At 40.4% G+C, this 25,944-nt stretch overlaps 1 protein-coding gene across 2 annotated transcripts; it reads left to right on the top strand.

Moving 5' to 3' along the window:
• Window positions 1-8,671: 8,671 nt before the first annotated feature.
• LOC148033274 (uncharacterized) lies at window positions 8,672-13,613 on the top strand. 2 transcript variants are annotated; one of them, XM_087681163.1, is made up of 2 exons: window positions 8,672-9,570; window positions 11,365-13,613. In XM_087681163.1, the coding sequence occupies exon 2, from the start codon at window positions 11,374-11,376 to the stop codon at window positions 13,474-13,476; it is 2,103 nt and encodes a 700-aa protein (XP_087537289.1). In that variant the 5' UTR covers window positions 8,672-9,570; window positions 11,365-11,373; the 3' UTR covers window positions 13,477-13,613. The 2 variants fall into 2 exon arrangements, with proteins under 2 accessions (XP_087537289.1, XP_087537290.1); XM_087681164.1 differs by lacking the exon at window positions 8,672-9,570 and adding an exon at window positions 10,255-10,524.
• Window positions 13,614-25,944: the final 12,331 nt, after the last annotated feature.

Genomic DNA, 25,944 nt, shown 5'->3' with positions numbered 1-25,944 from the left:
AACAATTTGTCTCTACTTGTCTATGTCATCATGAGTTTGGTCTTCATCTTCCACCCGCTATAGCATCTGCCATGATCTAGATCCGCGTCTTTTGACATGGTATCAGAGCATGGTAGATGCTCTTATACCATGCCTTTCTCTCTTTTCCTCTCCACTCGCACTTGACGCATCTCGTTACAATAAAAAGCGAAGATAGAAAATAAAAAACTCATAAAAAAAGACATTGAAAGACGCTCTCTCCCCACCTCTCTTCATGTCTCTCTTCCCCCTCTCCCTTTATTTTTCTATCATTCTGTTCTCTCTAATTCTCTCATTGTTTCCATTTTTCTCTTTCCTTCTCTCTCCCTCTCTATTTGTTGTTTTCTCTATCTCTCTTTTTTTCCCTCTTTCCGTCCCTTTTTCTCCCCCTCTCTTTCTAGCTCTCTCTCTTTTTTTTCCACTCTCCTTCCTCTCTTTACCTCACCCTTTTATCCACCTCTTCCTTCACTCTGTTTTTTTTTCTCTCCCCCCTCTCTTTCTTTGTTACCTTTCTCTTTGTTTCTCCCCCCCCCATTGTTTCTCTCACTCATTCCCCTCTCTCCCTCCCTTTCTCTCTTTTTTTCTCTCTTTCTTTGTTATCTTTTCTCTTTTTTCTCTCTCTCATTCTCTCTTCCTTTTCCTTCCTTCTTCTCCCCCTCTTCTTTCCTCTCTCTCTCTCTCTCTCTCTCAATACATCTCATTACAAAGAAAAAAAACAAAAAAAGAATAAGAAAACACAAGAACAAAGCAAGAATAGGGAATGTACCTACCACAAAGGCCCGAGGATAGATTCTTAGCCTCCTCTTTGTCAAGATTGTGGGAGAGAAGGAAGGAGTCTCGCTTGAAGCTTTCTTGCTTGCACAATGGGGGAAGACACACAAGGGTGGAGGCTGAAAACAGTTTTCCTCTTCTTAGTTGTGTAAGCCAAAAGAAGTCAAGTACAAAGAAATAGAAGAACCCTATATATGGGTCTCAAACCAAACTCAACTAACTAAGGTGGCATACTAACTGAGCCACGAACTAGAGTAGATAAGGATAGCTATCATGTAGCTATTATTCATGGGCGGTGTACCAACCGCGTCTGCAACTGACAAGTCGGTGACATAAATATACAACGGTCACCCTGGCGTATCACGAGTGGAGCTCGATATCTCAACACTCCCCCTCGAGCTCAATCCCAATTTCTGCACACCAAGCAGGTCTCTGAACTTGCGCAGCTTCTCTGCGCCCAATGCCTTCGTGAATATGTCAGCTACCTGATCCTCTGTGCTGACATAAACTAGATCAATAAGACCTAGTAAAACCCTCTCTCGCACATAGTGATAATGCACCTCAATGTGCTTTGTTCTAGCATGATAGACTGGGTTATTTGCCAAGTGTATACTACTCATGTTGTCACAATAAATGACAACTGGCCCATCTGTAGACTGATGCATATCATAAAGTAGCTTATGCAACCAAGCTACCTCACATGCAGCCATTGCTGCACCCCTGTACTCAGCCTCTGTGCTCGACAAGGCAACTGTAGGCTGTTTCTTGCTGCTCCAAGTGACTGCAGCACTCCCAAAAAAGAACACATATCCACTGGTAGATCGTCTATCAGAAATACTACCAGCCCAATCAGCATCAGTGTATCCATGCAACTGTATCTGAACCCCAGTCTCATAAAATAGTCCATACTGCAATGTGGACTTCACATACCTGAGTATGCGTCTAGCCGCATCCAAATGTGGTTTCCTTGGAGCCTGCATAAACTGACTTACCAATCCAACAGCATAGCTCAAATCTGGCCTGGTAATAGTCATATAAATCAAACTTCCTACTATGCGTCTGTACATAGTAGGGTCTTCTAGAAGCTCACCTGCATCTGTGCTCAGCTTCACATTTTGCTCTAAAGGAACTGAAATAGGCTTACAGCCTGTCATCCCATATTTGGACAGCATGTCCAATCCATACTGCCTCTGCAAGAGCTGTATCCCACTTGGTGATCTAATCACCTCAATGCCCAAGAAATAACGCAGCTCTCCCAAATCCTTCATCTCAAACTTCTGATTCAATAGCATTTTCACATGAAGGATATCTTCATCACTGTCACCTGTCATAATCAAATCATCAACATAAATGACAAGCAGCATAATACCTTTCTCTGTTTTTCTCACATAAAGTGAGAAATCTGCCTTGGAAATCTGAAAGCCAATAGTGACAAGATACTGTCCTATCTTGTCAGACCATGCTCTAGGTGCTTGCTTCAAGCCATACAAGGCTTTCTTCAACCTGCAAACAAACTCAGGATGAACAGCATGCACATAACCTGGTGGCTGCTCCATATAGACCTCTTCTTGCAAATCACCATGCAAGAAGGCATTCTTTACATCCATCTGATGTAAAGACCATCCCTTTGATGCAGCCATAGCAATGACTGCTCTTACGGTTGCCATCCTTGCAACCGGACTAAATGTTTCTTCATAGTCAATACCATACGTTTGTGCATACCCCTTGACTACTAATCTTGCCTTGTATCTGTTCACAGAACCATCTGCATTGTGCTTCACCTTATAAACCCACTTACAGCCAATTGCATTCTTACCTTCAGGCAAAGGTACCAATTCCCATGTAGCATTTTCTTCCAAGGCATCCATTTCTTCATTCATGGCTTTCTCCCATTTTTCTTTTCCCATGGCTTGCTCAAAAGAAGTGGGTTCTGGTTCCTGTATCACCTTGACCATATATGCATAGTGAATGGCTGTAAATCCATCATATTTCAGCCTATCCACAGGATACCTAACTCTGGTAGACCTGCGCAAAGTGGGTTCACTCCCAGGTGCTCTCAAAACATCCCTGGTCTTCCTTACTCCAGGTGTAACAATAGAGGGGATACCCAACTCATCATCAATGCTCTGTTCTGAGCCACTGGATTCACCATCCACATAAGAGTGACCTGCATTCACATCAAACATGGGCTGATCAACCTTCTCTTTTCCTTTTCGTGATACCTGCATACCACTATCTGCATTACTTTGAGAAGATTCTCCTGATCTCAATCTTCCTGTCCATGGCGAAGAATGAGAACCACTGCTAGAGGACGCTCCAGGTCCACTAATATTTTGTGACTGCTGCTGTGAATTCTGTGTAGCATTACCATTTTGTGCATCTTCATCATCAATCACATTTACTGGTTTATACCAGCTACTCATCTCATCAAAAACAACATCTCTGCTCACTGTAAACTTACGAGTAGAAGGGTTATAGCATCTATACCCTTTTTGCTGCAGAGAGTAACCAATAAAGATGCACTTCTCAGCTTTTGGATCCAACTTGGATCTCAGCTCATCTGGCACATGTACATAGGCAATGCAACCAAAAATTTTCAAATGAGAAATATCTGGTTTCCTACCAGTATACCTCTCCTCTGGAGTCATTCCATGTATTGCTGCAGTGGGAGTCCTGTTCATTATGTAGACTGCTGTAGCAACTGCTTCAGCCCAATAAAAATCTGGCAAGTCTTTTTCATTGAGCATGGCACGAGATACCTCTCCAATATGCCTGTTCTTCCTTTCTGCAATTCCATTTTGTTGTGGGGTATAACTGCATGAATATTGCTGCTTTATGCCATGCTCCTGCAAGAACTTTGCAAACTCATTTGAGAGGTACTCTCCCCCTCCATCTGACCTCAGGCATTTTATTTGCAGACCTGTTTCTTTTTCAGCCATAGCTTTAAGGGTTTTGAAATGCCCAAAAACTTCACTTTTCTTTTTCATAAAATACACCCAAACTTTTCTGCTATAGTCATCAATAAAAGTGACAAAATAATGACAGCCTCCAAGAGATGCAGCTTTAGTTGTCCACACATCAGAGTGAATTAATTCCAATGGCTTCTCACTCTCTTGAACATGTCTAGGAAATGGTTTCCTTGCCTGTTTTCCAAACTGACAGGCTTCACATACCTTATGCATTTCTGCAACCTTGAATTTGGGCAATCCTGCAACAATATTTTGGGCCTGCATTGATTTAAGTCGCTGTACATTAACATGACCAATGCGTTTATGCCAGATATCAATATCTGCAACTACACCGGTCCCATGTGCAAACATTGCTGCACTCAATTCAGACATGTCTGCATCCAATGTAAACATTCTGCCCTTCTTCTTTCCTTTTGCTATCAAGCGACCTTTATTTTTCATATCCTCAACAAAGCATCCATGAGGATTAAATCTGACCTGCAAGCCCTGTTCAACCATTTGACCAACTGAAACCAGATTCTTGGTGATATTCGGGACATGAAATACATCGGACAGGTATTTCTTTTTCCCACCCTGCATAGACAAGGGAATTTTTCCAATCTGCACAATAGGATGTGCAGTATCATCACCAGTCTCCACAAATCCTGGTTTTTCCATTTTCCTTGCATCCTCCATCCATTCTGCATGACCTGTCATGTGGTTTGATGCACCTGAGTCAACATACCATACATCATTGCTTTCTTCTGCACTTGTCATAGAATTGTTCATGTGCTGCACCATGAACAAATGCTCATTTCTGTCATCACCCTGTCTACTAGAAGATGCATAATTTCCTTGTTGCAGTTTTCCATTCATGATGTCATTCTGCTTTTTATAGCAGTCTTTAGCCATATGACCCATTTTACCACAGTAGTAGCATTCAACATTACTGTTTGCATTTTGGCCTCTTTGCCATCCACCACGACCTCTTTGGCTCCCCCTGCCTCTAGAGTTACCACGTCCTCCTCCATAGGACTGGTTTTCTTGAGTTTGCTGCATATTCTGATTTCTGCCACGGCCTCCAAATCGGCCTCCTCTACCTCTGCCTCTACCTCTTCCAGCATTTGAGTAGAAGACAGCTTCTTTTGAAGTTCCTCCTGAAGAAGATGCACCACCATTTCTCTGTTCCTCAGAAATTAGAAGAGCAATCAACTCCTCAAAATCAGGAAATCTTTCACGAACTGAAATGGATGTCCGAAACTGTGCATAATCCTTTCCTAGACCATTCAAGGTCACGGAAACTAAATCATCATCTTCCACTGGCGACCCAATGGAAGCAAGTGCATCTGCAATCTTCTTCACCTTCATGTGGTAGTCGTTGATGCTCATACTTTCTCTTTGCACATTATGCAACTCTTGCTTGAGCTGCATTTTCCTGGCTTGCGTATTTGTGCTATACATTTTTGACAAAGTATCCCATGCCTCCTTTGGCGTACTTGCATCCTGAATATGCACAATCATAGAGTCTGAAATACTGATAGACAGCCAATACATAACTTTCCTGGCTCTCTCATGCCATGTTTTAAATGCCTGCATTTGTTGTTGATTGGGAACATCAGGAAGAACTGGTTCTTCTTCATTTCCTGCAACAAATTCCCAATATCCTTTTCCCATAAGGAAATTCGTCATTCTAAACTTCCATGCCTGGAAGTTGTTCTTGTCAAGCTTTTCAGTGACAATCTGTGAAAGAGAATCAGACGCCATTACAGAATACTGCAAGAAATTCTGTCACTGCAAAAAACACAGCTTCACCCTCACAAGGGCAAATCTGCAAAACTGGCGAAAGTGGTATTTGACCACACAGTCACTTCCTAGTGACGATTTTGCATAAACAGGAACCAAGGATGATTCTGAAACTCCCAATGTCTCTGCGCACAAGCATACGATGCAATTTCTACAGTAACTTTTCACCGACCTGTAGAACAGTGGTCGCACAGCATAAAACTGAGCCTTTTCCTGAGTGCGTGCAGAAAACTTCCGTCTGCAAAACAGGCCCCGAAATGGCCTCAAATCAAAAAAACAAGGTCGCCAAGAGCTAAAGCTCTTTCCCGCAGCATATACTGCCCTCTTGCTTCACCGCGAAGGGCGTCTCAACCTGAGACAATGCACTCCTGCAATTTCCGGCTGTGCTACCTGCAGAGATCTGCTCCCAAAACAGAAAATGAAAGCAACACTGCTCCTCTTACCAGAACACCGCGAGCTTGGCTTGCTTTCTTGAGCTCCTTACCACGAACAAGGCTCTGATACCATGTCAAGATTGTGGGAGAGAAGGAAGGAGTCTCGCTTGAAGCTTTCTTGCTTGCACAATGGGGGAAGACACACAAGGGTGGAGGCTGAAAACAGTTTTCCTCTTCTTAGTTGTGTAAGCCAAAAGAAGTCAAGTACAAAGAAATAGAAGAACCCTATATATGGGTCTCAAACCAAACTCAACTAACTAAGGTGGCATACTAACTGAGCCACGAACTAGAGTAGATAAGGATAGCTATCATGTAGCTATTATTCATGGGCGGTGTACCAACCGCGTCTGCAACTGACAAGTCGGTGACATAAATATACAACGGTCACCCTGGCGTATCACGAGTGGAGCTCGATATCTCAACACTCTTCACGACATCCCTTCTTTCTCCCTCATGCACTTCTCCCTCTTCTTCGCGTATGGTGGTGGCAACGGAAATGAGAAGCTCTCATTCTCTCTCTTTCCCTCTTCCTCTCCCTCTCTCTCTCAAGGCGACGATCTCTCTTGCTCTCTCTTGAAAATGTTTGTGGCAAATGCCGCGCTCGGGTTTTCAACACCTTTTTTTCTCAAATCAATGTCACTATTAACGCCATTAAATTTACACTGGTATTTTTTGTCACAAACTGCCATCGCTATTTACCCATTCCCTTGTAGTGAACTCTAATAATTTTGTAAAATTGCAAATTTGCTTGAAACACTTGTATCTTTCCCAATATTGGAGGTGGCTTAAGTCACCATAGTCTAAGGCATTTAGATAACATAATTGCTACTAAATGTGTAGTTAGATGGTGAAACCATCTAGATGATGATTAGGTTATCCTTCTATCCACTCTCTCAAGAGCTTTCTTATCAAAGACGTATCTAGATGGAGAGGTCTCCCTCTGCACCATTATGTTCATCCATTTTTATCTCTCCCCAAAATGCGTTTTCTCTTTGGTGAAAGGTATTTAGCAAGATTGGGTTAAGTATAAACCTAAGCTTATTCTTAAGAGATCCCTTTAGGTAGAGCTTCCTTGGTTTGTCCATGATTCCATTTGGTTTACTTTCATCATTCCCCTCCCTTCTTAAGGAAGGATCTAGGTTGGACACAAAAGATGTCATGAATCGCATGGTAGGAGGACTTGCTTGAGTTGCTGCGCCAAACACATAATACCATATACACAAGAGGAAGCTCACTCAAGAACAAATGAGGTATGGAGGTTTTTTATTTTTCTTTCATGCACAATATAATGTATATAAAGCATAGATAAGATACAACCTAAAAGCAAAGTGGCCTACTAAGTAATACAATGCATAACTGACTATATTAATCGACCAGCGCTATAGCTATGTCGGTTGTAGGCAGGTGAAGCAAACCAAATATAATAAGTGATAAGTTAGTGGGGCCATGTAAGAGTCATAATGACTGTTGACATACTAAGTGTAGACGTGCGGACCCATGTAACTAGACGGTCCACCATCAATGTCCACACATGTTGGACTTGCCACCTCAACAAAAGGGATTATGATGTGGGGTGACCTTTGAGATTTTGCTTCCAAAACTTGGATGACTGATCAGCTCCTTAGGTGGATTTATAGACTTAATCAATATGACCTTGAAAACATTGCCATGAGAATCAAAGAGTTGGACCTTGTTTATTCCACTTTCCAATAGCTTTGTTTAGGAATGTGAATTCTTTATCCCCCCTTGTCTATTCACTATTCTTAGTATTATAATTAAGCTCAATTAGAGATGGGTGATTATTTAGAATTTTGGGCAATGGTCTTATAGGTTTACCTAGATCTAGTAGAACAATATCTATCCCCTCGAATTTCCTCTTCATTATGATCTAGTAGAACGATATCTATCCCCTTGAATTTCCTCTTCATTATGATCTTATATAAGGGGATCTCAATAGGTAAAATAGAGTCCTTGAATCCATTCATCATCAGTTTATGACTTGACATCAATCACAAGCCACTTGGAAAATACTCCTTCTTGGGGAGTCCAATCATTTGGACTCTGGTAAGAGGTTTGTAGAAATATGTGGAACGTCTAGTTGAAAATGACATTTCGTTGTTTTCATGGCAAGAACCTTGATGGTGTTGAGGGTTTAAAAAAAGAATTACTGGGAACCTAAGAAGGCTTCAAAGCTAGCCTACTAAAGGAGAAAAAGATCAAATTGGAAAAACAAGCAACCAACATGCTCTTCAACATCTCCACAAAATATGTGTATGTTATGGGCCTTGGATGTCGTATGTGATCATTGAGGGATATTTCATGTTACTATGCCCATGAATTTGCTTTGTTTGATGAGGGTTATGCTTTGGTCCTTTCTTGTTGGTTTATACCCCATGATGTAAATATTCACTTCTTTTGATACAAATCGTTATAACATTTTCTGATAGGAAAAAGAGAATGAAAGGTTTATATGTATGTTATTGGTATGCTTTTCAGATGTGAAAGGATTTGTAGAAATTGAAAATCCTTGGCTACCAACTCAATGCATGGTCTCATTACAATGTCCATCTTGGTGACTAGCCAAGTGGAGCTATAGTTGCTTTTTACATTGTCCAAGGTGCTTATGCCATTGCCTTCGTGCACGAATAGAGCCCTTGACCTTGGGCTTGTTATGACATCTCACTACTACTTGAGCTTGTGGGTGTTGGCTTCTTCGTATGTTTTCTCTTCGTAACAAGATGCTCAAATTGAGAAGGTTATAATTAAAATGGGAGGCCTTAAGTGACCCATAATCACCACTTGTTTAGCTTTGTCCTGAAGCTTTTGGAGGTCTAAAGTCACAGGAGGCCTTAAGTGATCCATAATCACCACTTGTTTAGCTTTGTCCTGAAGCTTTTGGAGGTCTAAACTCACAGGACACTAATCTAGTCGACAAAGGGATCTTTATCGTTGATGATGAGAGGCCGGCTGTTTAGTATATGCCACTGTTAGTCGGCCTATTACATATATATGTCAGGTCTGTAGCCTAGAGGAGATCGCCATTGTGAGGCACACGAGTCACACGGACTCGCTGTCTCTCATTCCATCACCGTGCCTTGATCATAACATGGCGCTTGCATGAGATTGTCACATGGCCATGTTTCTAAAATGGGCAAGGGGAGAGAGAAAATGGGAAAAGAATCGTGTTGGATGTTCTCGTTTTCTGTGAGAGAGAGCGATTTCTGTTACGTAACGAGCTTTGCATCTGCTGCTTTTGCTTTTGCTTCTGCTTCTGCTTCTTCTTCTTGATCTTGATCTTGTCCTTCAGAAAGAAATAGGCTCGCACATGCGATGAAGATGGAAATTATATTTGGAATGCTGCTTTTCCAGAAATTGTGCATTTGTTTCCGTTATGCATGAAGAGATTGGCGCGCAAGGTTCTCTACCTAAAACCAAGCCATTCGATTGAGAGAGAGCGAGAGAGCACATAGAACCATTCCTTCTCTCTTTCCGTTTTCCCGAATGCTCACAAGAAGTTTCAGAAGACAAAGGAAAACCCGGGAAGAAGCAGCAGCAGCCTCAGGCCCCTTCTGCAAAGACGCCTCTGACATCACACTGTAAGTGCTTCTTGCTCTGCGTCTCGCATGTCTCTGTCTGCTCAAGGTGACCCAGACTATTCTGGGGCAAAACACTGCCATTAGTATGCTTCAATGAATGTGGACTGTTTAAGGTTCTGGTGAAAAGAACCACCATTGACTGATCGATTTGTCAAAAGGAAGACAAAGACCTTCGAACCGAAGCGTTACTTTGAGACTTGAGTGTTGAGGTCAGTCCTGTCCCATCCATCCAGATAGCAAATGGATGTTTTAGATGCATGTCAGAAGCAAAAACTATTAGTTTGAAGCGACAGCTATCTGTTTGATTAACAAATTACAATGCAATAGGCAGCGAGAGGATATTTAACTTAGTTCTCGCCTGTATCGATAGAAAGATATATTGCCATAGAATGCTACTCTCGTGAATGGTTGAAACAGCTTGAAAGGCATCCAAATCATACCTTCCTAGTGTGCTTTCGATAAAAGGACAATACATTTTTACCGAAAGTACCAATGCAACCGCAATAAAGTATTTGGTTACAAAAGCATTCCTGTTTGCTTGCCACTTGGCAGCATGCTCCATGTAAATTCGATCCAAGGGACGTGCACATGGGGGGACACATTTTCTTTGAGACTTCATAAAATGTCTCTCGGTTATTTATATTGACTTGATCCACGAGTCATTTCTGAGCATTGAGGACTGAGGAGTTCATTTTTAGACATATCTTGACTCGAATTTTGAGACTGCAACACGAAGAAGTTCTTAAGCAACGTTAGATCAAGTTGAAGGCTTGAAGCTATGGGGGAAACTGTTATGATGACAGTTAAACATACCTGTTTCTGTCTTCTTGAAGGAAGTAGTTGCATTTTACATCCTTTCCAAGGTTATTTTGATGATTTTACCCATGTTTCTTGCCACAAAAAGGCTGCACCTCCCTGCTCCAAGCCAATTAAAACAAGGGGCAAGCTTTCAAGGTAGCACTTGGCACTGGGCAGGCTTTTGATAAAGTTTTCATGCGAAATGAGAATGCAAATCACCTGAGTATCACACCCTGGTTCCTTACTCAAAGGACGTGACAAACTTTGAAAGTTTCGTTGCATTTTGAGCCAGAAAAATGCAAAAAAATATAATCATCTCTGAGGAAGAGGATTGCTGCACGCCCTGATTTGCCCTGCATTATTTCCCCATATAGATTTCACTGTGTACAAAGTTTACATTCTTTGGATTGCTCTGACAATTTTGTGTACCTTGTCTCTCTTTCTCTTTCTTGTTTTGTCGAGAGAATTCTGCAAGTTCTTTCTCCAGACATCTTTATCGACTCACATTTCAGGGACATTGGTTTCTAATATGGTTTCCACTTTCTGCTTGCAATATAAATAAATAAATAAATAAAATATATTTAAAAAATTGGGGGCCGGGGAACTAAAAGCTTGTGACTTCATGTGTAAACCTGGGCTGCATCTAGCACCACAACTGCATGCGTGGAAGGGCATGTGATGCTGCAACTCGCAGCTTGTAAGGGTGGTGCTGCAAGGAAAAAAAAACACCCTAACTGTTTGGACTGGGGACAGAACAATGCATGGAAAAACAAAACCGCCACCTTTTCATTAACATGCATGACAGGCTGAGAGCGTACCCTGTGATACTTGTCCCCATCAATCTATAAAGGAAAGGTTTTGCCGGTTCTTGTAGAATTAAGAGGTTTCTTAAATTCATTTTGGTGTTCATGGGGTATGCTTTTTCATGCTTCTGTTTTGTGCACTGTGGTCTTTGCTGCCCATTGATAATGATTGATTATTAGCCTAAAAAAGCAGGTGGTGGCCATGAGTTTGCAATGCCTGTCCTCCCTCCCACCTAACAAGATTATGGATGACCGCGATAAAGGGGAAACCTGCTATCAGAAATGGCTCGAGCGGTTAACAGACAGAGCTGTGGAGAAGGCATTGCAGCTTCAGACAGGGTTAGGTAGACAGGTAGACATTGTGGATACTAAAAGTTGTGGAGAGCCTGGGAGCAAGATTGGGTGCTCAAATCCATTCTCTTCTTTATCTTTAATATTACTGAAGAACTCCCATCCACCAGCTCCACCAGCTCCTCTCACCTCGTCATCACACCACAGTGATTGGTCTCTTCTCAAAGACTCAGAAGACCGTTGTCATGTTACTTCTAAGATCTACAATCTTTTGGTTCAATGGAGATCTGATTGCAGCTTTGAATGGAGAGCAAAGGTAGCTTCAGCACTGCATGTTCTAGAGGAGGCATTTTACCGAGAAGCAAAGAGCAAAGAGGAGTATACAGACCCATCTCTTCTTGAGTCTCAGCTCAAGCAGGTCCTTTGCCACTTTGAAGCAGGAAATGGGATCTTTTTACTGCAGGGTGTTAATCCTCTGTATCCTGTGAGAACCCCCTCTCCTTCCAACATGGGTTTTTGCACTCCTGAATCTTCTACAGTGGTGGATGAAGCAGCCATAACAGGTTCAACGTCTGCTGCATGGACCTTGTCAAATTCAGGAAATGTGAGTGTTTTCAGAAAGAATGAGGCCAATGATGCTCTTTGGGAGGCTGTTGCCTCAGGACAAACGAGGCTGATGGAGGAAGGCTTGCAACAGCATGGAGAGTTTGCAAGCAAGAAGATAGTAAGGAGGGTCATCAGTAGGATCTCCAGCCGGAGGAGAAGGGAAGAGAACAAAAAGAGGAGGAAGCATGACATGGGTAAGGTCAGTGCAGGGGATGTGATTAACGTTGGCGTGCTGGCTATGGCAGAGGAACAGTGTGATGGGACTGAGCAGGAGGGGCACAGGGGTGCTAAAGACACGGTGGCGCATAAACATGAAGGAGCTCAATCAATCAACACAGTTCAGAAAACCAGGAAAAGGTCTGGGAAGACACTAAGAGACATGCTAAGACTGCAATTGACTGAAGGGTCTGAATCCAGGGCTATGCAAGAAGCCCCTTTGTCTGTCAATGAGAAAACCGACCAAGACTCAGGACCCGAGACTAGCTCTTGCATGCAAGACGGGCTTCCCCTGACCACTCAAGGTGACATCCAAATAGCTGAGCCTTCTAGTTATTGCTCTGCACTGTCAGACATGTTTACTGAGACAGACTCTAATACATCCTCATCTTCATCAGCATCAGAGAAGAACATCAACGAGAAAGTAGCCTCAGCAGCCTCTTTATCACCAGCGCTTGCTTTGCCTCAAGCACATCTTAATCAATCAGGGAATCTTTCACAATTTGCATCATCCTCGTGTTTTTCAGTAGAAGCATTATCGTCATCCCCATCAGCATCACAATCGCCATTGTTGTTGTTCTCACAGTCATCATCATCATCATCATCATCATCATCATCATTATCATCGTTATCATTACACAGCAAAGACGGGGAACAGGCCATGAACTCTGACACTATGGAGACACCAGAGGAACAAATCTGCTGCCCCACTATAACCAACAATGGTGAGCATGTGACAGGGGAAGATCAGCATGGGGAAGGTCATTGTGAAGACACTAGAGTAGAATTGCAAGTTGAAGCTGCAGCTGAATCTGTAATAGAAGAGCAAGCAGATGCAGTCCAAGTGGAAACAGGACAGATAGAAGAGAGTGGGAACAATCCATCCCCGAGGACTGAGGGGGAAAGGGGAGAGAGAGTGCCTCTGAGCAGCTTTTTAGCTCAAAGGGAGGATCAAAGCTTTAGCATGGTAGTGCCATTGACAAGCTATGAGAGTGGGCCCTGGGACACATGGGAAGAACCCACAGAGCAGCTGGATCCATTCTGTTGTGTGTGCATGGTAGGATTGAAAGGGGCAGCGTTCGTCCCATGCGGTCACACTTTCTGTAGGAAATGTAGCAGGGAGCTTTGGAAGGGCAGAGGAATGTGCCCTCTGTGCAATAGGTGCATAAAAGAGATCCTTGACATTTTCTGAGAGATCCTCTGTGCAATAGGTGCATAAAATAGATCCTTAAGATTTTCTGAGAGAGGCCAATGGCCATCTTTTTGAAACCCCAAATCCCAATGAATGTTTCTCTATCCTTTCACCTTGTATTCAAACAAAATAAAATTCATGGGTTGTGTTATTTGAAAATTTCAATATTTCCATAGCAGAGTATGATAATTGACACAGATAATGAAATTTAAATTCCATTGTTCAGAGTCAGAGAGAGAGAGAGAGAGAGAGAGAGAGAGAGAGAGAGACTACGCTAGTAGACCAGCAAATTTTAGCCGCAATAGCCTATTTGATGTTATAATATGATGTTTGCAAGTACAGTCGGAGCTTGTGCACACCTTTCAAGAATGGAGAGACCCTGCCATTATCTTTCTTCATCTTATCCATATCCATGCTACTAGTAGACCCTCACCTGTCGTACCCTTTCAAAAGGAGGGCACATACTACATAGGCCAGCCTCAAGGCTACTTCACACTGTCATTTGAGGGAGAAAGTGAGAAGGTTGGAAATCAAGTGCTCTTCTCTTTTTGGAATAATCCTAGTTATTCTAGGACATGCAAGTAAATTAGGACCCTGGGAAAGTATGCATACTTGTGGGAAGACAACAATAGAGACGTAAAAATAAAAGAAATCTTCCTAAACTAGCATTTTTAGAATAGGTTTGGACTTTAATTTTTCAAGACCTTTAGAAGGTCTTTGCACAAGGTAGCGTTAACTGGTTTACCTAGAAAATAGAAACAAAGTCTGCATTTTTTAACTACACTAATGTAGGCAAAGTTTGTAAGTTTGTATCTGATGGCTCAATTTGCTTCGCGAAGGTGTGCAAAGAAAATTGTTTAATGAGGGCATTGTTTGTGTGTGGCCTCTTAGAGATGCACATGATAATATTCAGTTTGCGGAAGTTTTTGTGAACTAGGGGAGAGTTGGTGCAACAATGGCATTGTTTTTGAGAAGGACAAACCTATTCCAAAAATAACACTTTAGGGAGAGATTGAAAAGTGGTCCCAGTTTACTATTCACTTGTGCATCCTACTTGTGTGATGTGGGGACTATCTCACACAAGCCTTAACAGAGAGGAGAGTTTGGATCCACAGTTGAAAATAAATAATAGTTTTTGGATTAATCATATGGTTGTTTGTTAGGATGTCACCTCCAGAAGTAAACTAGGATGCACAAGTAAATTAGGATAGTTGAACTTGCCAAAGAAATGGAACTTGTAATATTAAATATATAGAATTAATTCTTACACCTGACGTATAGGAGCAAGAATTACTCGTAATGTATAAGTGATCTAATGGTTAAAAATCTAAGTTATAAAGTAGAGGTTATTGGTTCAACTCCACTTTAGTCTTGTACTTTTAGCCATAATTTTTTTTCAATCTCTCCCTAAACTAGCATTTTGGGAGTAGGTTTTAACTTCTCAAATGGGAATACCATTGTTGATCCAACTTCTAGTTTACAAAAGATTAAAACTTGTCTCTATAGCAATGTTTTCATGCGAGCGTGTCTAAAGGTATTGAAAAGTTAAAATCTAAACCTATTCCAAGAAAATGTATTTTAGGGAATAATAGGAAAAAACAAGGATTAAAATAAAGGGGGTTTGAATCCATGATCTCAACTTTATTGCCTAGATTTTTAACCATGAGATCACACATTAAACATTTGTCGTGAGAGCTACTTTTAACTTATTTATTCTTCTCACATATATGCATGTTAGCCTTATAGTGGCTTGCGTTTTTTTCTATAAACTCATCACAAATGATCCAAAATACTACTTTTTAACATTTTATTTTTCCCATAGCCATCATTGCCAAAGCAAGGTGAATTTTTCAAAAAAGGAATTAGGATCTACAAGATCCATAAAGGCTTGTATCAAAGTTGAGATTAGGTTAATAAAAGAAGCAGCTTCATTTTGTAATGTGTCCACATTACTAAGCTTGTTCCACTACATATCCTCTACTAATAAATGGGAAATCCAATGGAAATTAAATGCCTCATGAAGTTTGGCCAAAAATGAGTATGATATTCTCTATCATAAATAAGCTTATTTGTGGGATCATTTATTACTAGGCTTTATGGCCTTATGATAAGACAATGATTTATGTAACTTTAGACATATGGTTTAGGCCTTAGCAATAATTAGATAGGTCATAGAGATTATTAGAAAAAGTAAGCCATTCAAGCAAGGAAAGCGAAGATCCCAAGAGGATGCTCTTTATGATTTTTGAGCACAAAAAGAAAATAAATATAAATCATAAATACATGTGTGAGGGAGGTTCTCACTCATGCATGGGGGGAAATTGGTACCCATTCTCTTGTTGTGCACCCTTCTCTATTTCTCTCTTACTTTCTTGTGTTCTCTCGATTTTTTAATCAATAACTATCTAGTATCGTGAAGGTGGATAACACATATAAGGTGATTAAAGGTCCATGAGCAATTGTAAGAGCTTAATATGGAATTGTGCATGGTTACATAGAGGTGTAGTCAACTTGAGCTCATCAATGCATGGGACAGCTCTTTAACAATTGGATGATCAATCATTACTTTGGCCCAAACCACCATAGGCAAACTAATAGATCAAACACTTGTACTTGAATAATTTGCATAATAGAAAACGAATTAACAATGATACCATTAAAACACAATAACACTCAAACACAGAGATTAATGACAATATAGTGTTGAACAAACAACTTCATGTCTTTCATTACTCATAAAATAGAGAATTGCTTGTTACATAAGATATTCAAGGAGATATGAGGAACCCCCACTTCAACGATATTAGAAGCGTTGGGGTAAAGGCAAATGGCCAAAGGTGGGGTGGGCACCCTTTGTATATGTACACACTGTACATTCATATATAAGTAGATACATTAAAGAATAATAATAACTTATTATACCCACAACAAACTCATGGTTCTCTCTCTCTCTCTCTCTCTCTCTCTCTCTCTCTCTCTCTCTCTCTCTCTCTCTCTCTCTCTCTCTCTCTCTCTCTCTCTCATGCTTGTGGCTCCCCATCCCATCATTTGGTATCAAAGCATCATCCTTAAGAGCTTGTGGTTGGTGCAAGGAGGTCATGCCTACTACAAGATCAATGCTTGTTGCCTAAATCTGAACTCCTATCACCAACCTCTTTGGTTTAAGTAAAATAGGTACTTTAATTAAGGGAGCCATTAAGGCTCAGTTTGGGGGCTATCGTAATCTCTAAGTTCATAGTGTTTGAATAGCCATTGAAGTTTGTTCATCAAGGTCAATCTATTGGTTTTTCAAATTTCTCAAAAAGAGAATTGATTCATGTTGATATACACAAGTATGAGGATTTTTTAAGCATAGGGCAACTTGTTTTTGAGAAGCAAGGGGTCATCTTATTTAAAGGAGCACATGGTGTGCTTGTGTTTTGAAGTAGGGGGACTGCTTATTATTGTTAGATAGAAAAAGACGAGGATTTGTTGATTTATTTTATTGCTAGTTGTAAGGCTTGCGAGCTTTCATCAAATTGACCAAGAGAGGATAAGACTTCGGCTCACATTTGAGTTATGTGAGTGCATATTTTTGTATTGTGAAGTTTGATGCTGTGAGGTAGAGTTTGTTGCACATTTTCAAGCACTAGTCTAATTCGGAATTTTTGATAAGGCTTAAACATTATCTCCTAAAAACCGTTTCACATTGGTGGACCTAATTGTCCTTGGGGGCTCCAACTTTTGTGGACATCTCCAAGATACATACCCAAGTTCTTTGTACTTCTAGTATTTGATGGGGTCTTTGGACTATGTTGGAGTTCTCTCTCTTCCTCACCCTAACATCATGACTAGTATGGCTCAGTAGTCCATGAGAACCACATTATCATCTTTATCACAAGTTAGGATGGGTTTGAGTATTTCTCTTTTTTGGGAAGTTGCTCTATAGAGTGGTAGGAGTATTGCTTAGAGGATGAGTGACTATCGGGGCTAGGGATTGAGAGATGTCAGAAGGATTAATCTTAGCTCTCTATACTACTAGTTTTTGTTTAGTGGGCGTTGATAGAGCTAATTGTGGAGACCTAGGGTAGTATTGCACCCTATTTTTTCATGGGTATTCATTGTTGCTATGCAAGGCAAGCGTCTAGATGATCTATGGTTGGTTGCTTTGTGCCCAATACATGCATGGTTCAAACAAACTCGAGGAGGTCTAAAACACTCAGATGGAAGGTGGTGACCCTCAAAGTGCACATACTAAATGTTTTGCCAATACATCCATGATTACTTTAAGGCATCAATGAGTTTAGCTAGTTTAGATTGGTTTTGTTTAAATGCTATAAGGAGGTCCTATGCTACACCAAGCTTTACGCTCCTTCTTGATGATGCAACATTGCTCTCAGAACTAACACTTTTGTCTTGATTCCTTTCTCTATGCAAGTCATCAACACACATGGCCTTATCCAAGATTGCATTCATGTCAAACCTATCTAGTGTTGTGTGGCTTGCACATCTATTCAAATTGCTCTACAAAGCTATATGGTCATCCGTTGCTCTATAATTTTATATTTTCTTCGTGACCAAGGGAAGTGTTCCTTGGTCCCTAGAGCCTAACACAATATCGAGTCCTACCACACAATAGTGAGTTGGCCACATGTTCTAATATGGAGGACATACAAATTATCTAACAATCTCCACTACACCAAGTCAGTTGATTGAGTTAATTGAATATTAAAATATATTTGCATTTTGCAACAAATCTCCTTGTGTTGCAAATATCTCACTGCATATGTTCATTTTCCTGCTGCTCAACATATAAGGTTGATTCTAACAACTCATCCAACATATCTTTGCTTTATTAGGCCAAAGTACTATATTCGTCTTTCAAACCTATTGGTGATACCTAACAAATATCCTTACCCGGCATTAGCTCGAAAGCTTTCTCTTGGCACTTTCAAATCCTCTGGTAAGTTTCTCAAAAACACCTTCTTTTCCATCGTTGTGTATCCTAGTGAGGCTATTGGACTACGCTTCTCCAAGTGTGATTATTAAGCCTAAGACAAGTTCGTGTTTGTGTTGTTCAATTGTTGTTTCCTTGAAGTTTCTCAGTCTTGTCCTGAAGATTTTTGTTTTGGTCTTTCGCGCATCGGGTTCCACTTATTGTCAAGGATTCTCTTAGTTTTTTTTGCCCTAGTTTGTTGAAGGGGTTTTGTTCAACTTTAAGGAGCAATCTTAAAACCCTAACACAAATAAAGCTTTTTCACTTTTCCAAAGAATGTGATTGGTATGAGTTACATTATTCAACTATGTGCTTGTGCTCAATCAAGCTGTTTGTTTTCTTCTACATATAGTTTGTGATTATACAAGTAAGCAATCCAAGTTTATAATTCACTTTCAATGTGCATATGCTAATGATTGCACATAGGGATTCTCTCTCTCTCTCTCTCTCTCTCTCTCTCTCTCTCTCTCTCTCTCTCTCTCTCTCTCTCTCTCTCTCTCTCTCTCTCTCTCTCTCTCTCTCTCTCTCTCTCTCTCTCTCTCTCTCTCTCTCTCTCTCTCTCATCACATGATTCCTACAATGGTGTCATGTTTGCAAGGATAGCGATGCAAATCCAAAAAATTCAAGCAAGTTGTCAATCTAATGACCAATTCAAGTAAGATGGCTAAGGATTGAGGCTTAATTCATGTGATGATGGGTTGGCCTTATGAAGACTAATGCATGTCTTGTAAGAGAGTTGAGAACTTAAGTGTGACAAGAGATTTGATTTTATGTGTAGACATGTTGAACACTTTATGTGTCAATCGATTGTGTGATGTGTGCAAGAAACTACTTTCAACACACAATGTTTGTGGCCCAACATTCTAAGTGACACTGCCCATCACTCCTTGGAATGACATGGGGTTAATCACTTAGGTTCTCTTAAGCTCACATTGCACCAGAAATATTCTAGTGGATGAACCTACTAGGATTGACCTAAATCCAGGTTTCTGGATCAATTGAGGTCACCTAAAGATTCATTAGCATCAGTTTTTGAGTGCCCACATCACATGAGATCACCTGAACCGAAGTGCATTTGTATCACACTTGGTTGAGAGAGAGTGGAAATGAGGGGGAGTGCAACACATCGACCCCTTTGACCATAAGGCATAGTCTCATTCTGGTCACCTAAAACAACATGGAGTCAATGTTGCTATTCACTTTCTACTTGAGCCAATGTAATTTCCTAGCTAGCACAACTCTTGAAAGAAGCTCTTAGGTAAATGGGACCATGGACTAGTCAAGGGCCTTTCCCTCCTACTTTCCTTGATGGGCATTTTTAGTTACCTCATTACCTACCACAGTTATATTTGGACACTTACAATCAACTTCATTAATTAGCCTTTTATAGCACAAGGTTCGTTCACGTAAATCAGGGCACAACACAAAAAAAAAAAGATCAAACAATCATTGCTAAACAACTTTTTTAATATTTTAAAGGTTTCTTATTATAGTTTTTCCTCCACCCATAGGGAAGTAATATTAACCCGAAGGTTTGGTATCCTCAAAGATTCTAGCCCTTTAACTAGTATCATGGCCCCATAAAGACCATTTTGGGTCACATAGACATGCAAATCCTAGGATTTATGGATTTTACTAGCCAAAGCCCCCCTAGCACCCTTATCTCCTCCTACCTACTAGCCACCATAGATGATCTTAGTGGCTATATGTCACCAAATGGCTATACTTTTATTTTTTTGGATTTTTTTTTTCAAAACTCGAGTAGGTTGATTTATAACTCCAAAATTTTTTATTCGCCAACATTTCTAAGGTATATCAAGATTTTGAAGGATCTTTCGCCATTTGTGCGAAACAAATATTGAAAGAAATATATTATAAGTTATGGGATATATATAGAAACATTGGCCACATGTACACGTATACTCATACACATAGTACATACATAGACACATGTCACATACTACTTACCCTTGCTCCTTCTTTACATACTCATACACATGACTCACACACACCCCTCCGCACACACACATTACTCAACATTACATCTACTCTTGTATTCATACATACATATACACAATTCTTAGAACCAAAAGGTTTGAGGTACTCATGGTCCAATAACTTGAGCTAGTCAGATCTTTGAAGCATGCATCTTGAAAGTTGCAAAGCAAGACAGAGCTCTACCTAAAACCCATAAATGCTCAGGGACTTCCCCTCTTCATAGACTTGAGCACAGATAATACCTCCCCTTCAATGAATGGTTTATCCAAGAGCAAACTAATTTTAGCAAGGTGCCAATGACTCTCTCCATTTCCACATCCAAGATTTTAGCAACACACTAGGACCAATCAACAACACTCTTGGCCTCAACTTCAGCTAGCACTGAGAGATGCTTGTGGAAAACATTAGTATATCCTAGCCATCATCAGTAAAGGTGCATCTATTTTTGTCCTAAATAAATGTGATCATTAGCATATCCTAGTCATAAGTAAAGGTGCATCTATTTTCGTCCTAAATAAATATCACAAAGGTGCATCTATTTTCGTCCTAAATAAATATCACATTTATTTAGGAAAAAAATAGATGCACCTTTATTGATGACTAGGATATGCTAATGTTTTCAACAAGCATCTGTCAGTGCTAGCCAAAGCCCAAGAGTGTTGTTGATTGGTCCTAGAGTGGAAATCAAAGATCTTAGCAACACACTAGGACCAATGAACAACACTCTTGGGCTCAACTTCGGCTAGCACTGAGAGATGCTTGTGGAAAACGTTAGCATATCCTAGTCATCAGTAAAGGTGCATCTATTTTCGTCCTAAATAAATGCGAGTCTCTCTTTGATGCTTAGCTTTGAGAGAATTGATGTAAATTTGATATGGAGCATCTCTCAAGAGGTCCCACCTAACATAGCAAGAGGATCCAAATCGAATGTTCGAGCTACTAACACACAATGATAAGTAATAATGTCGATCAAGAGGTTCGGACCCTCAAGGTGATTAGCTATGTGCAACTCCTTCTTGAGTAGGGTTTTATACAAGAGGGGGAGAGGCTCTAATTTTGGGTTTAGACTAGGTTACATGAAAGAATGATGAAGAGAAGAGAGATGTTGTTGCAGTGAGTTGGATTTGATTGAATGGTTTTGGTGGTACATTGCTACTCTACATTGCTCATGATTTGACAATCCCCATAGGCACTGTCAACTTGATGAATATACAATTTCTTCTAAAATAGGCATTGAGAGTTGCATTTTTATTTGATTTTGTTGACTTGGGATTGATCCTAAACGTCTATGGCAAGTGCACAACTAGGGTGCTCTAGCGTTCTTCTTGGGCAACATCTTTATTATGACTCATCATGACCTGCAATTGCATGGAGCATCCTTCAATATGTATAGGCATGTGGTTCACAAGCAAGTGCATGAGGCCTTGATTTTTAGGAAGGATGCCCATCATTTTTTACATAATGGCCATTTGGATTGACACAAACTTTTGTGGAGTACTAGCGAACTGCTTTCTTATGCACATTCTTCAAGCTAAGTTGAGTAACACCTTAGTAGGATTGAGATTCATGCTCTATGCTAGGGTGATAGTTGTGTGAACACAAGAATTTGTAGTACACGGTGCAAGTGAAACTCACGAGTCACGACATAGTCTAGGGACTAAAATAGATGTAGTTAGTTTTCTAAGTAGCTCAACAAGATAGAGGTACTCGGGTATTACCTTACATACATGGTGGTATTACTTGTTGATTATAAGTCACTTGTGGATGAGGGAAGGAAAAATTTGACACAAAAGAAAAAGGCTTGTAGGTGATAAGTTTAGCAAGAGATGTTGAAGACTTTTAGAGCTAGCAATGCGGGTCAAGGGCTAGAAGTTGTACTTTAGGTGCGAAGCACCTATTAGAATATCAAGCTCCTGTTACTCTTCAGTCAGTCTATCTTTATGTGTGTGATCGACATTAACTAGATACAGTTGTACACGTGTGTGATATTCAATAAGCCGGTGTAGTCAGTGACTTAACCACAGTTAGTCTTGGTTAGTCATACCTATGTGTGTAAGTCTCTTTCAGTTAGTATGATGGAAGAATAATGGAAGAACAAAAATGAGCTGAGGCTCATCTTCCACTCCACTTTGTCTCTCCCCCTCTCTTCCAACATGGTATCAGAGCTTGAACACCTAAAGCTTGAAGGCTTGACAGTGGCCAATTGACATCAAGACATCAGATCTGAAGAAAACGTTATTAAAGGAGATTGTGCATGCAGCCCGTTTTTTTGCAGAAGCTATATCTTGCTACAAAAATGGTTTTTGGAGAAACAACTTGTTAAGTTTGACCGTTTCGACGTGGTCTACAACTTTGCAGAAGAAAGTGTTTTCAAATTCCTCACAGATTTTGAGATAATCAGCACTGACATGTGTAGACTGGCTGTTTAATGTAGTAAACAGCAGGTGATTCCAAGGCACTGGTGGCTTTCATCCTAACAATGTATATGCCCTTATTATCATGGATTTGAGCATGATATTGGAGTGTTAAATGCTCAGTTTTGGAGTTTATTTGCAGACTGGAAACTGTGAATTGGTTGCTGTCCTGAATTTGGAAACAATATACATACAGGGTTGAAGTATATGTGATGCTTACTTGCTAGTGACAAATGCTTGGATCATACCACTTGAGTGGTAGATGCTTTTTGGGATATTGTGAGTGCTAAAAGTCCAAAGTTTGGATTGATTTTTTGATGGTTATACTAGGTTATTGATTGATTATTGTCTGCAAGAAGGATACCTATCATCTTCACTTTACATACATGCAATATATTCTGACTGGTTGGACATGTATCAACTCCTGCATAGAGTGGCAACTGAATGAGATGTTTTGGGGCTGTTTTGAGATATGAATGCTCTTGTTTTAACATAGAAAATACTACTGGTTATAGTAGTGGACTGGCTGTATTTGGTACTGCTACTTGCATACAGTACAAACATTGATACTTGTATGGACATAGTTTGTTGTTGGGATATTTTGCCACTACCATAGAATGTTTTGAATTGATTTGAGCTTGGTTTATGCTTAGTTGACTATGTTTTTTCATTGTTGGAATAGAGTTTACAGCAAGAAGGTTGTCATGAAAACTATATTGAATTGCAGGAAACTGTCTTGAATAGCAAGAAATTGGTCCTGAATTGTAGGAAAAGGAGTCAGATATACTTACAGGTTGTATACATCACTGAATACCTAAGTTGCAACTATGGAAAATGCTCAACACACTGACAATATCACTCAAATTGTAGAAGAAAAGCTAGACAACAAAAATTTTGCTTTATGGAAGTTCCGTATGAAGAATTTTTTGGTTAGCAGAGGTTATTGGGACTTATGTACATGTGATGAGGCTGAACTTGAAATATATGAAAGGAATCTGACAAATGATTAGAAAAGGGCTCATAAGCTATGGACTGAGAGAGCATGCAAGGTGTTACATTGGTTTTCCTTATGTATATCAGATGCTATGGTTATACGGATTACTGGAAGCACCCCAAAGGATGCATGGGACATACTCATGAAGAATTATGGAAATGTAACACTTGAAAGAAAGATTCAGCTAAAACAACAGTTCAATAACACGTAATGGACTTGGCAAAGAGTATAAATCATTTGATACGTCTATTTCTGTGAGAGCTGAATCCCCTGATTGGGATGAGCTGATTGCTTTGCTACTGCATGAGGAAGTTAAGCTTGGGATGAATACATGTTCTAGTACGTCTCAAAGCAGAGACACTATTCTTTACTCTAGGCAGCGTGGTAGAGGCCGTGGCTCTTTTCGAGGTCGAGGAGACACTCGAAACACTTATGGACAACATCAGCAGCAGAGTGCTTGACATGGCACAAATACATAGGGCCAGCGTGGATTTGGTGGCTTTAGAGGCAGGAGGAGATCACCCCATGGAAAAGGTGGTGGATCTGGTTCCTGGCAGTCAAATGATCAATCAAATAGAGATAAGGACTGCCATTACTGCGGCAGATATGGACACATTGCAAAGGATTGTTACAAGAAGCAGGGAGATATGACAGCAAAGGACAAACAACATGGGCACTATGCATCTTCTAGCGGTGCTCATGATGAGCAGGTTGACAGATTGCTTGCTATGCAGCATGTGTCTAAGAATGCATCTAGGAAAAACAGAGATGAGAGATGGTACATTGATTCATGGGCTTCAAATCATATGACACCCCATGGAGAATGGTTTGATGAGATGATTGCAGGTTCACATGGTTATGTGTATACTGGGGATGACACCCAACATGACATTCAACACACAGGAATTGTTCCGTTGTTGATGCCTGATGGCAAGAAAAAGAGCCTGCATGATGTACTACATGTATCTACAATAACCAAGAATCTTTTGTCAGTTGGACAGATGGTAGAATAGAATATGCAGGTGAGATTTAATAGAGATGGATACTTTGTTGAAGAATATGGTAATGGCTGCAAATTGATTGCTAGAGGCCGAAGAGATGGCATAATGTTTACTCTTGATGCGTCAATTCTAGAATTGAAAGTAGCCATGTTTGCACATGATGATGGTGCTATACAGGATGTTGAGATATGGCATAAGCGGATTGGCCATGTGAATGTACAAAAGCTGAAATCTATATAGCAGAAGGAGATTGTACTTGGATTGCCTAAGTTCAAGTATCATGACTTTGGACATGTACGTTGTATGGGGCCTGTCTCATAATGCTTCGTTTGGTGGTGCTTGTTACTATGTATTCTTCATTGATGATTTCAGTAGGTATACTTGGCTTTACATACTAAAACATAAGGATGATGTGTTTGATGCATTCAAGGACTTCAAGAAGCATGCTGAAAATGAGTTGAGTTGTAAAATTTCATGTCTTAGATCAGATGGAGGTCGAGAATATGTCTCTAATTACTTTGACAAGTACCCTGCTGAACATGGGATCAGAAGACAGTTAACTTGCAGCTATACACCGCAGCCAAATGGTGTAACAGAAAGGAAAAATAGGGTAATGATGGAATCGGCAAGAGTTATGCTGAATGAGAAGAGTTTGCCAAATGGTTATTGGGCTAAAGCAGTAGTGACTGCTGTCTATGTGTTGAATAGAACCCTTACAGCAGGGATTCATGATGTAACTCCATATGAGAGGTTGTATGGTCATAAGCCTAACTTTTCACACTTGAAGGTATTTCGAAGCATTGCATATGTGCATGTTCCTGATGAAAAGAGGAAGAAATTGGATCCTAAAGCTATCAAGAGTGTGTTCCTTTGGTATGCACAAGACCGGAAAGCTTACAAGTGTTATGTACCATCTACACATGAGACATTGATTAGTAGAGATGTTTTTGATGAGCTGGCATCGTGGTATGGTAATCATGTTGTAGTGGCTACTAATGGATCAACCGGCACTAATAATGCTGAAAATACACCTACAGTGAGTACGTTATGAGTCACTGTTATCGTGTTTCCGCAGCACAAAGGAGC

Source organism: Lygodium microphyllum, chromosome 7 (genome assembly GCF_053477565.2).
Source record: "Lygodium microphyllum isolate KBCC chromosome 7, Lygodium_microphyllum_v1.1.10, whole genome shotgun sequence".
Taxonomy (NCBI): domain Eukaryota; kingdom Viridiplantae; phylum Streptophyta; class Polypodiopsida; order Schizaeales; family Lygodiaceae; genus Lygodium; species Lygodium microphyllum.
This window is presented reverse-complemented; position numbering and strand designations above follow the sequence as displayed.

Bases quoted from the DNA above. Each gene is read 5' to 3' on its own strand.
- LOC148033274 (XM_087681163.1), top strand. From the start codon at position 11,374: ATGAGTTTGCAATGCCTGTCCTCCCTCCCACCTAACAAGATTATGGAT.